The 12,542-nt window shown below is 40.8% G+C and overlaps 1 protein-coding gene across 7 annotated transcripts in view; it reads right to left on the bottom strand.

Moving 5' to 3' along the window:
- Positions 1–12,542, bottom strand: part of DLEC1 (DLEC1 cilia and flagella associated protein) — a 77,954-nt gene that overhangs the window by 47,419 nt on the left and 17,993 nt on the right. For all 7 annotated transcript variants that reach the window (XM_031469939.2, XM_031469936.2, XM_010982066.3 and 4 more), the window contains 4 exons: positions 7,501–7,611; positions 5,710–5,903; positions 5,112–5,332; positions 4,204–4,282 (listed from right to left, as the gene is read on the bottom strand). In XM_031469939.2, the coding sequence (XP_031325799.2) occupies positions 4,204–4,282; positions 5,112–5,332; positions 5,710–5,903; positions 7,501–7,611 (605 nt within the window). The remainder of the gene's footprint in view (positions 1–4,203; positions 4,283–5,111; positions 5,333–5,709; positions 5,904–7,500; positions 7,612–12,542) is intronic.

Raw genomic sequence — 12,542 nt, forward strand, 5'->3', positions numbered from 1 at the left:
CTTAAGATCTACTTTCTTTGATATTAACATAGCCATGCCAGTTTTCTTTTGGTTAACGTTTGTCTGATGTATCTTTCTCCATCCTTATATTTTCAATCTTTTTGTATCCTAACTCTTAAGGGTATCTCACACAAGCAGCATTTAGTTGGTTTTTGTTTTCTACCCTGTCTGATGATCTTTCTCTTTTAATTGGAGTACTCGGTCCACTTACACTTCATGTAAATACTGACAAATTTGGAGTAAAATCTACCATGTTTTTATTTTCTACTTGTATTACCAGCCATGTTCATTTTTTCTCTTCCTTGCCACCTATTAAAGGAATCAAATTTTTTTTAAAAATTCCATTTCCCCCTTTATTAGTTTGTTACTTTTATATCATTTTACTATTTGAGTAATGATTAGCCCAGAGATTACAACAAGCATCCTTGAATTATTAAAGTTCTTATATTATTTAGCATTCATACACTTCCAAGACAATTCAAGGATCTTGGAACACTTTAAATCCATTTACTCCTCCCACTTTTGGGGTATGGTTATAATGTTTTTAATTCTACATACATTTTAAATAACACATTATTATTGTAATAACTACACTATTATTATGGTTATATTTTACTTAATATTAATTTACCCTTACTGTTGCTTTTCATTCTTTCTTGCATTTCTTTGCTTCCGTATGGTGTAATTTTTGTCTGAATTCCTTTGGTTTGGACCTTCTCTTGGTGAATTATCCCCATGTGGTAAGGAATGATCAGTTTTTGTTCGTCTGTCTTCATTGGTCTCCATTTTAAAAGATATTCTCACTATGTTTAGAATTCTAGATTGAAAGCTATTTTCTTCCAACACTTTGAAGCTTCCATCCAATATTTTCTAGCTTCTATCACTTCTCTTAGAAGGTGGTGGATCTTTTTTCTTTAGATACTTTAAGTTCCCCTGCTCCCATCCCATACTGCCTTTAGTTTAGAGCAGAATTTTATTATAATGTGTAAGTATAAGGTACAGTTTTCTTTTCATTTCTTTTTTTAAGGGTATGGTTTTCTTTATTTTATTCTGCTTAGGGCTGTTAGTGCTTTACCCTATGGCTTGAAATCTTCATTACTTTTGGATCATTCTCATCTATTTTTCTTCAAATACTGCTTCTGTGACATTCTCTCCTCTTTTTCTGGGACTTCAATTACATAACAGGCCTGTTTAAGATGTCCCACATTTTAAATATTTATTTATTTATTTATTCTTCTATTATTTTATTTATTTTTTGGCAGAAGGGGGCAATTAGATTTATTTATTTTTAAAGGAGGTACTGGGGATTGAACCCAGGACCTCATGCATGCTAAGCATGCGCCCTACCACTTGAGCTATATCCTACCCCTGTCCCATGTTTTTAAAATGCTGCATTTCCTCATCTTTTTTCTCTTTGTGCCTTAGTCTGGATCATTTCTACTGACATTATCTCCAAGTCTTCCCGTCATCTGTGTCTAACAGGTTGTTAAGCCCTTCTAGTGAGTGCTTAGTTTCAGTTCTAGAATTTTCATTGTTTGTAGATTCCCCAGGTTATCTAGCTACAACATTACCGTAACCGGAATTCTCCCCAATACATATTTTAATGCTTTATTTTGAGATATTAGATTTACAAGAGTTGGAAAAATAATCCAGAGCATTCCCTTACACTCTTCACCCAGCTTCCGCTTATGTTAACCTCTTAGATAACAGCAGAACAATGATCTTTATTAACTAAACCACAGAACTTATGTGGGCTTTTCCAGTTTGTCCACTAACATCCTTTCTCTATTCCTGGATCCGATCCAGGATCTGAAATTGCATTAGGCTCTCATATCTTCTTAGCCTCCTCCAATCTGTGACAGGTCCTCAGTCTTTCCTTGTTATCCATGACTCCAAGCCAAGCCTTTTGAAGACCACTGGTCAGTTATTTTGCAACACATTCTCAGTTTCCTTCCATCAGAGTTTGTCTGATGTTTATTCATGACTAGGTTGAGGTTATGCATTATTTGCAAGAATGACACAAAAGCAATGTGCCCTTCTGGGTATGTCATATCGGGGGGTATACGACACTGATGTGTCTTATTAGTGGTGATGTTCATGTTGATCACTTGGTTGAAGTGGTGTCTTCCAGGATTCGCCACTGTACAGTTACCGCTTTTCCTTTGTAATTACTAAATATTTGGGGGAAAGACTATCCAGTTATCTGCTTCTGCTCACCCTTTTACTCAATAATTTTAGCCTACTAGTATGTCTTGCCTGCAGATTTTATTAGTGTGATATTTAATGGTGATTTTTTTATTTCTCTCACTCTTTAAATATTAATTAGAATTCTTTCTTAACAAAGAGTTGTCCTTTCTCTCCTATTTATTTATTCAGATATTTACTTATATGAGTATATGGACTTACAGACATTTATTTTATTCTGCATTGTGATCTAACACTACTAATGTATGTTTTGTTGCTTGAGTTGTTTGAACTTTGGCCATTGGGAGCTCTGTGTCCTGATATGCCTTCTCTCTTTCTAAATTATTTTAGCTTCCTTTCTCTGAGTCCTTGCCTACTTCTCCAACTGTCTTTGAAATGTGTTGACCAGACACAGAAGTACCAAACACACAAGTCCAAAAGAGAACACAGAACTGCTAAGTTCAAGAAGGAAACAAAATGATTTCTTTAACACTTAGCAGAAAGGACCAACATATTTGCCTGTTTTTGCCATCAGTGGTTGAGTTCCTGAAGAATTATGGGTTTGCAAGTGTTCTTTAAGCTGTGAAGTATAACCCACGTGTGCGTGAAAGGACTGTCATCATTAAGCATAACTGCCTTTGCACCTGGTGAGCAGAACTGGTGACTGCTCAGCTTGGTCTTGACCTCATTCCCCAGGATGGTGGGAGGCTGGCATCAAGAAGGAAGCTGAGGGAGGTGGTGGTGGTGCTAACAGCTCAGTGGTAGAGCACGTGCTTAGCACGCACCAGGTTCTGGGTTCAGTCCCCAGTACCTCCATTTAAAAAAAAAAGAAGCAGGCTGGGAAAAGGTGTGAGGAAAGTCTGTATGTACTGCTCTTGGATATACTGTTAATTGAAAAAAGCAAGGTGCAGAGGATAGTAAGAAGGAAAGTGGGTTCAAATATACCTACATATTTGCTAATGATTCCAAAAAGATACAATAGAGGAACCCAAACTAATAGAAACAGTTACCTACAGGGGTAATAAGAATATAAGGAAGAAGGGACATAATAGAAGTTAGAGGGAAGGTTTTGTTTTTTTTTGAAACAGAAATTCACAGCGCATAGATGCAGAAGGAATAATAGAATTAGAGGTCACCGTTTTGCAACCCTTAATTTAAAAAAATTGACCGAGGCGACAACCATCTAAGGCTACTAAACCATTAAATGAAAAGTTGAGAAGAACTTTGTAAAGAAAGAATTAGGTTCATAACACCTGAAGCCACTTATCACCGATAATGTGAAAACCGGCTATCATGCTCCATGCATCCTCTTGGGATGCAACAAGAAATACACAACATCACGAAAGAAGTATTCTTGCCACTAAGAGAAAAAAAATACGAACATGAATCCAATCAAACCTCTACATCTATCAAGTTTACAGAAAATCTTGGAGGACACAGGAATGTGTTTCATGTCACCACAATAATGCAATTAGCCAAATCCAGAATATGAGAAATTACAGTTTCTTCAACAAGCAAAAGGGATTTTTAAAAAGAAAAGGATGGAGGAGGAATTATTAACTAAACGAGGAATAAGAGGTACTTTAACCAAATGCAATGTTTGAATTTTGACTCAAAGAAACCAATTATAAATTTACTTTAAAAAAAACAAATGGAGGAAAATCAGACATGGATGGGTATTAGCTGACACTAAGGAATCACTGTTAATATTGTTGGATGTGATGATGATTATTTTTTAGAAGTCCTCATCTGTTAGAGATATTAAAGTATTAACTGAAGAATGATGTGATACCTGTTTTTCCTTAAAATACTCCAGTGTACATATGGTGCACACAGACATACATACACACTTGAAGTTGTGTGGGTAACAGACAAAACCAGATTTGCAGGAAGTAGATAACTGTTAAACTTGGGTGAAGGGCGTGCAAGGATTCATTACAATCTTTTCCTTGGTTTGTGTTCCACAATAAAGACTCTTCTAAAAATGGAGTGGGATCTGTAAAGAAATAAGATTTTTACCTCATAAACTGGCCCAATTTCATAATCTGTGAAAAATCCAATTGATGGCTTGGCTAGAAACACTGGAGTGTCAGCACAACTGTGGGAAGGCAAGAGAGGGCGGGAAAGGCTGTTAGTTTCACCCACGTGACTGATGCATGTAAAGTAACTACATCCAAGAGATTCACCACGTGTCATTCGTTGGGTTCTGCGGCTGTTAAAACAGGTTACAAAATAGTTTTACAGCAAGATTGAATCTTTGTGACGATACAGGTAGCTACATATTTTATTTTCAGTATGCCTGGGAAAAACTCCAGAAGCTTAAACAACAGTAGGTTAACTGGATTTTTAATACAGGTGCTATTTTCCTTTGCAAATCTTTTCTAATTTTTCTGAATAAAAAGAAATTATTTGTTTAATAAGGAAACGTTAATAGTGCTAAGTCCATTAAAATCAGGGGAAAACATTATGAAACCATGAAGCAATTTCCTCCCTTCATAAGGATAATTACTGAAATAGAGCCAAAGGCATTCTTTTAAAGAAAAATCACAATTTATAGTACTTGTTATTAAGCAGATCTTAAATATTTTTATTTCCAAGCCACATAAGACACACGAATTTAATGGAAGGAGCACATGGCTACATAGATGCCTTCTATTTGACCCAGACTTTTCAGGTATTAAACAAAGGGCCAGCACTAACCCCTATTCCTTAAGACTCTGGCAGGTCAGAAAAACACAAACCCAGGGCTCCAGGGATGTCGGAAGGCCACATGGGTCGGTAGCTCCAAAGCCCTCCTCTGTTCTGATACTGACATCCTTCCCCCAAGAAGTCTAGAATCCTCCAGAAGCCAAACCACACCTAGGACTTTTGGAGTTTTACTCCGCAGAATCAGATGTTCTGAGAATAAGAGTCAGGGAAAGACACACCTCTGTTCCAGCTCTCCATTCTGGGACTGTCCTGTTGGTGCCGGCTTCTTCGGAGGAAAGAGAAGAGACTTGCCCCCATACGGAGTGTTAGGGGGGAAAAAGCGAGGGTTTTTCAGGAAGCGGTTCCGACTCTCCATCCTGGCGAGCAGAAGCCGCTCCTGCTGCCTCTGTGGCACCCGTAAATGGTTCATCCATCTTTTATTCTTTTGTGAACCTGTTTTCTTTGGAACACAATAAAAAGTGCAGAGTCGGGGGGGAGGCTATAGCTCAGTGGTAGAGCGCGTGCTTAGCATGCACAAGGTCCTGAGTTCCATCCCCAGTACCTCCATTAAAATAAATAAACCTAATTACTTCCACCCAAAATAAATAAAGAAATAATTTTTTTTTTTAAAAAAAGGGACAGAGTTAATGACAGACAGAGGGGCTATGCGTGTTGACACCTGGCTGACCACAGGACCCACAGAGAGCCAAGGCAAACCCTCCTCTGTCTCACTGTGGGTTTATCACGACTCCTCATGTCACTTGGGACCCCTTTCCCCTCATCATTGCCCATCCCCGCTGCCCACATCCACACCCACGTGCGGGCTGCAACACTCACCTTGACAGTTTCTCTGGACCTGAGTTTGGCCCTGAAAGATGAGGCCCACGTCAGGCTGTCCATAGTGAAGTCCAGCTCGTCTTCGGACTGAGAGCGCATCTTCCGGCATGCCAGTTTCTTGGTCAGCTCTTTCTTTGGGGCGAAACGTTGTTCACAACTAAATGTCGGTTTTGAGTATCCAGGGACAAAGTTGCCTATAGCACCAAGGAAAAAACTCAAGTTACGTCACCAAGGTGAAGTGGTGGATGCTTCTAAGATGACTAAATAAAACCACCAAAGGCACAGTTAGCTTGATACTCTTCCCTAAACTTTCATATTTCCTACACCGGATGTAACTGCCCTTTATTTCACATATAACTTACTCCTGGAACTTATTCTGTGTCCTGGAGACTAGAGGGTTAAAGTATTTGTTCAGTTGTTGAACATGGTCAAGTAGCATGAGTGGACCACTGTCACACACACACACATGTACACATACCCCACACGTGAACACACTTTTTCATGATATTTGATTCTGCTACCTTCTCTGGCCTTCCTCTCTACAGGGCTTAGGCCATCATGAACTCTTTCCTGATCAGTACCCTCAATTCTCTGGACCCCAGGCCTCCCACCCTAAATGTCTTCTCAGCTCCAAATCTCCAGGCATCATCAGAGTCCCACCAAATTGGGGTGGCTGACGAGCTCACCTTCGGAATCTGGCACTGCTAGGCCACCTGAGGTTTGGCCACAGAAATCTACATGGCGACTCTTTCAAAACTCTATCTCCCTGCTGAAGCCCACAATACAGCTTCCCCACCCCCATTCACTCTCAGAAGACCTTGTCTCCCATATCACAGGAAACTATCGTATCTCTCTCTCACACACACACACACACACACAACCTTCTCTGCTCCCCACCCAACCTTCTGTCCATACTCAGCGTTGCTCCAGTCTGTCGGGGGGAGGGGAGAGCCCCTAGGTCTGTGTTCTGACTCCATCAGAAACTTGCTCCCTTGCTTATCTAGGACTTCAGACCCTCCCTCTCTTGGTTCATTCAACTGCATTTCTGAGCATTTTTGTATCTCCTGGTGTTGGGCAGCTGACGAGAGTGTCATATTCCACGCTAAGACTCGTGTCTTGTAAGTGTTAGGGAGCTGGGGAGGAAGTGGCTTACTCAGATTTGACCCTCTCAATAGTTGCTATCAAAATTAAAGGAACTATGGAATATTACTCAGCCATAAAAATAATGCATTTGCAGCAACATGGATGGAGCTAGAGATTATCATACTAAGTGAAGGAAGTCAGAGAAAGACAAATATCATATGAAGTCACTTAATATGTGGAATCTAAAAAAATGATATGAATGAACTTATTTACAAAACAGAAACAGACTCACAGACATAGAAAACAAACTTACGGTTACTAAAGTGGGAGGTGGGGGGAGGGATAAATTAGGAGCATAGGATTAACAGATACATGCTACCATATATAAAATAGATAAGCAACAGGATTTACCATATAGCACAAGGAACTATACTCAGTATCTCATATTAACCCATAATGGGGAAAAAGAATTAAAAACATATACATGTACAACCAAATCACTTTGCTATACACCTGAAACTAACACAATATTGCAAATCAACCATATTTCAATTAAAAATCAATAAATAAAATTTTAAAAAGGAAAGGAAAGACAAAAAAAAAATCTACAAATAGGGAAATGGCAGCAGAGGTGGCCGGTGTGGGCTTGCTACTAAAGAACTTCCCTACGATGCTATCAGAGGCTCTAAGGGAGTACTGAAGCGTTACCTTTAGGTGCAGAGCAAAATGGCACTGTATCGCTGTAGTAATCGTCTGGGCAGATCAAGTGATGTTTCTGTAGCAGTTCATTGTCCACACACCGTCTGAAGATAGTCTTCACTACATAGAAGGGAATGAGGAAAAGGTGTTTCAAGCCAGACTGATGTCTAAGAACCTGCACCCAAACCTTACTCATCCTCCGAGCCCAAACCACCTAACAAAATTCTTAGAACGCTGTGGTCATTTTGAGATTTAAGAAACTAACCAACAAGTGTTCCAGTTGGCCGCTTAGGCCATTGGGCAAGGCTATGTTGTGGTATTATTTGAGCTAAAATATGGTTACTCACAGAGAGCTCTAAACAAGACAGAGTTAAGAGAAACACGGTAGATTAAGAAGCGGCCCCAGTTCTTCACTCTCCTCTATATCCACACCCTCTGCCCTGTGAGTGAGCAGTTCCCACTACCAGAGACAGCACGCACTTCTTTGCCCTTGACTTTGGCCGTGTGAGGTGCTTTGACAATGAGAAGCTGGCTGGGGCTTGACATGTACTCATGCAGCTGAGCCTTCCCCCTCGTGCCTCTGCTGTCATCATGAGAAGAGCTCCTGCCCCTTCATCCTGGGCCCCAGCATGAATCCACATGCAGCAGACCTGAGCCCCACCTGGTGCAGGGAGCCAAGGTCACCCGGACACATAGCTGGATGCTGGTCTAGCCAGCCAAGCCCAGCTAGATCAGCCAACCCCCCACTGATCTGCAGACACATGAGAGAAAATCTCATTTAATAGAGTGGGAAGTCGATAATTAATATCTATGGTTGATGAGCCAAGAAACAGGAGGAAAGATATATTATTTAGAGGTACCCAGAAGAATCAGAGCTCGAAATGGCCATTTTTGGCAAGTGGACTGAGGCTGGGAGAGGTGAGGTGGAGGATTTTTTTTTAATAGACTATTTTTCAGAGCAGTGTTAGGTGTGCAGCAAAACTGAGGGGCAGGTGCAGAGATTTCCCATATACTCCCTGCCCCAACACATGCACAGCCTCCCCCATTAACAACATCCCCCAGATGGGACATTTGTTACAACTGATGACCCTACACTGACACATCATTATCACGTGAAGCTCACGCTTTACATGACGGTTTGCTCTTGGTGTTGGGTTTGGAGAAGTGTGTAATGACATGCTTTTATATTTCACTAGAAGCTTTTCTGAACTATTTGATTCTTTCAAACCGTGTACATAACTACTTTGATAAAAATTAAGGAATAAATAAGATGAATGCATGACTTGAAAGCTTTCAAATTTTGTTGCTTGCTCCATGACCCAACATGACAGCTTTAAATGCCTTTACCTCTGGAGGATCCCTAAAACCAAAGCTGTAGGTGAGGAAAGTGAAGACATGTTTCTCCTCTCATCTACGTTAATTTAGGCATTTTGAGGTTTGGCCTAGTGAAGGTAATAGTCAAGTTTTGATGAGGAAAACAGAAATCAGTCTATGTTTACCGTATATAAGGGGGTTGAATGCAGGGGACTAGTGGGTGGGAGAGAGGTGAGGGAGGTCATCACTGACAGGTTTAGCCAGCAGCACTGAAGTGGGTGGCGGGGGGTATCTCAGGAAGTTACCTAGAACCTGCTGTGAGACTCGCAGCTGCTCAGTCTTCAGCCAGCCACTGCTTCTGGAGAACAGAGGCCTCCCCTTCCAAAACTCACCAAGAGCCTCTCACCAGTGACCTATCCTGGAACCACAGGTGACAGGTCCATTCTGGCAAATGCAAGCCCTGGCCTCTCCTCTGCAATACAGAGACATCAGCAGGGAGTGGCAGCAGTGCCAAATTTGACACAGTCCAGCCCAGTTCCCTAGGACTCTGGTGATGGCCTATTTCAATTATTAAAAGATAAGATAAAACTTCCAGCAAAAGAGCAAAGGCCATGTAGCAAAGAGAGGTAGCCTCTCTCTTCTGATGCCATTCTCTCCACGGTCCACCCCCAGGGTGTGGGCAGTTAGGCGCTGTGTATACAGGAGCGGGGGGTGAGGGGCAGTTTGTTTATCAGATCCCTGGGAAGCCTTTCTTTATGTCAGGCCTGGACTGTGTATCAGGTGAGCCTTGGGAACCCTGCACTGGCCTTGTGACCATTTTCCCCTGCCTGGGAAGGGTGGGCTTCCTACACTGACCTTATGGCTCTGCCTGGGGTTGGCTGCTCCTTGCCCCAGAAGATAATGCAGATAAGATACCAGCAAGGGGAGGGAATGAAAGCACAGGACGTTCTGCAGAATTCTGATCTTTCTCCCTCTGCTGGGAGAATTTACACCTTTTCCGCCTTGTGACATCTGCACTAGCAGAGAACGGCTGCTTCTGTGTCTCAAAAAAGACAGGTTTCAGGGGAATGTCCTCACCATCAATTATCTAAGTTATAAAAGAGGTTCCTGGGTCACCTTGCCCTGCCCTGAGAAGCAGGAACCAGGAGGGTGTCCAGGGAACTTGATGAAGGTCTCTGCTTCTGCTACTTTTGAAATAAAAAAAGAGCAACATTGCCAGCAGAAGGCTGAGAAACTAACGACTGTAACATCTGATTATAACTTAATTATTATCTTGGGTAAAAAAAAATAAAATGAAGGCCATTGGAAAGCTCTCCTGATGTTTGTTTCCCAGTTCTCAATATTTTATTCCATTTTCATTAAAAAAATATTTAATCTCCCCTAATCTCTAGCGAAAAGAATCCTACCAATGACAGGGACAATGTCTGACTCCCAGGACTCTGGCGATGTCAGGCCGCCAATAAAACCTCCTGAGAATCTGCTACCAACAATCTCTGCCCAGATCCACGACTGAGGGAGGGGGCCTGGCAGCTACACGACTCTGCTGTGCAGAGCGGGGAACAGGGGGCGATATGGAATTTGCACTGAGTGTTCACTGTCTGATGTGGTCTGAGGTAGCAGACCTGACACAGGATAGGGCCTCACACTCCGAGCCACACCCTAAGGGAAGTCATCTCCACCCTAGACAACAGCCCTTCCTCCTCCTGATAGAAGAAAGGGACGGGCATTGACAGCAGACACAAGTTCAGATCTGGGTTCAGCCCTTCTGAGCTGTGGGAATTTAGAGAAGTTATTTGAGCTCCTCTGTAAGTTTAGTTCCTGTATTTTACACATGGAGGGAAAACCTACCTCACAGGGTTGTTCGAAGGATTCAGTGGCATTACCCATGCTAAGTATCTTACCCATAATCTGGTCCCTGGCAGGACCCTGTAAGTATAATGCTTTCCTAAGCTGCTGTATCTTCCGCTTCTCCCTCCCTCCATGCCACAGCTATGTCAGGCCTTCCAACCCTAAAAGCACTCTCTCTACTGCCCTGGAAAAGGATGATTTTCAGGGATGCAGAAGGATAGATTCAAGTCTTTGGAGGGAATAAAAGGAACCAGGGCTTCTTGGAGAAATGGTTGATTCCAGACTTGGGGCAATAAATGCACAAGATGAGCCTGGAACATCTGACCACTCCAGAAGGTAAGGAAATTTCCAAAGACAATTAATGTCATGTCAAAAGAGTCAGGAGTCAACCCGAAAAGGCTCCAGTTGGCTAAAGATGGGACAATTTGAGCATCAACAAGGAGAACAAATATAACTGCAGTTATGAAATCCATGAGTTCACAATGATATTAAAAACCAAACATGCAAACCTCATTAAGAATTAATGAGAAAGAATTAATCCTGCTCATATCTTGGGGTAATCAAAGTCATTGCTGAAAAGTTTCTCTTTGTGAAAGTATTTCAGTACCATTAGCATTTTATTACAATTTATAACCCCTAATGAAATAATAGATCCGGGCAAAGACCACCAGCATCATGAAAAGAGATAAATCAGACATCACATACCCCCTGAAGGGAGCACACAGCACCATCTATGAAGTGGTCTTTTCCTTCCCCACCCCCCTGCCAATTAAACTTACACAAAACAAAGAAGGACATTATATATTAATAAAAGATCCAACAAAGAAGATATAATAAGTATAAATGTTTATACACCTAATGACAGACCATCAAAATAACAAAGCAAAAATTGACAGATTTGAAGGGAGAAATAGACAGTTCTACAATAACAGTTGGAGACTTCAATAACCATATACAATAATGGACAGAACAATCAGACAGAAGGGAAGTGAGGAAACAGAGGACTTAAACAACCCAACAGACCAACTTGATCTAATAGACACATACAGAATTCTCTACTAAAAAACAGCAGCATACACATCCTTCCCAAGTGTACATGGGACATTTCCCCTACCATATGTTAGGCCAAAAATTAAGTCTCAATAGATTTTAAAATATAGATCTCATACAAAGTATATTCTACAACCAAAATGGGGTGAACTTAGAAAACAACAGAAGGAAAACTGGAAAATTCAGTAAATTACAGAAATTCAGCAACAAGCTTTCAAATAACCAATGGATTAAAGAAGGAATCATGGGGAGGGGGTATAGCTTAAGAGGCAGAGTGCATGCTTAGCATGCACAAGGTCCTGAGTTCAATCCCCAGTACCTCCATTAAAAAAATTTAATTAAATTAAATCAATAAAACGAGTTATTTCCCCCCTTCAAAAACAAAGAAAGAAGAAATCACAAAGAAAATTAGAAAACACTTAGACACAAATGAAGATGAAAACACAACATACCAAAACTTATGGGACACAATAAAAGTGGTGCTAAGGGGAAATTTTATAGCTATAAACACACAAAACAAGAAAGATTTCAAATCAACAACCTAACTTTAGAACTTAAGGAACTAGAAAAAGAACAAACTAAATACAAAGCTACCAGAAAAAGGAAGGAAATAAAGATTAGAGCATAGAATAACAAAGTAGAGAACAGAAAAACAATAGAGAAAAATCAATGAACCCAAAAGTTGGTTCTTTGAAAAGATCAACAAAATTGACAAACCTTTAGCTAGATCGACTAAGAAAAACAGAGGAAAGACTCACAATGCTAAAATCAGAAGTGAAAGTGGGGACATTACTACCAATTCTACAGAAATAAAAAGGATTACAAGTGAGCACTAGGAA

Source organism: Camelus dromedarius, chromosome 17 (assembly GCF_036321535.1).
Source record: "Camelus dromedarius isolate mCamDro1 chromosome 17, mCamDro1.pat, whole genome shotgun sequence".
NCBI lineage: Eukaryota > Metazoa > Chordata > Mammalia > Artiodactyla > Camelidae > Camelus > Camelus dromedarius.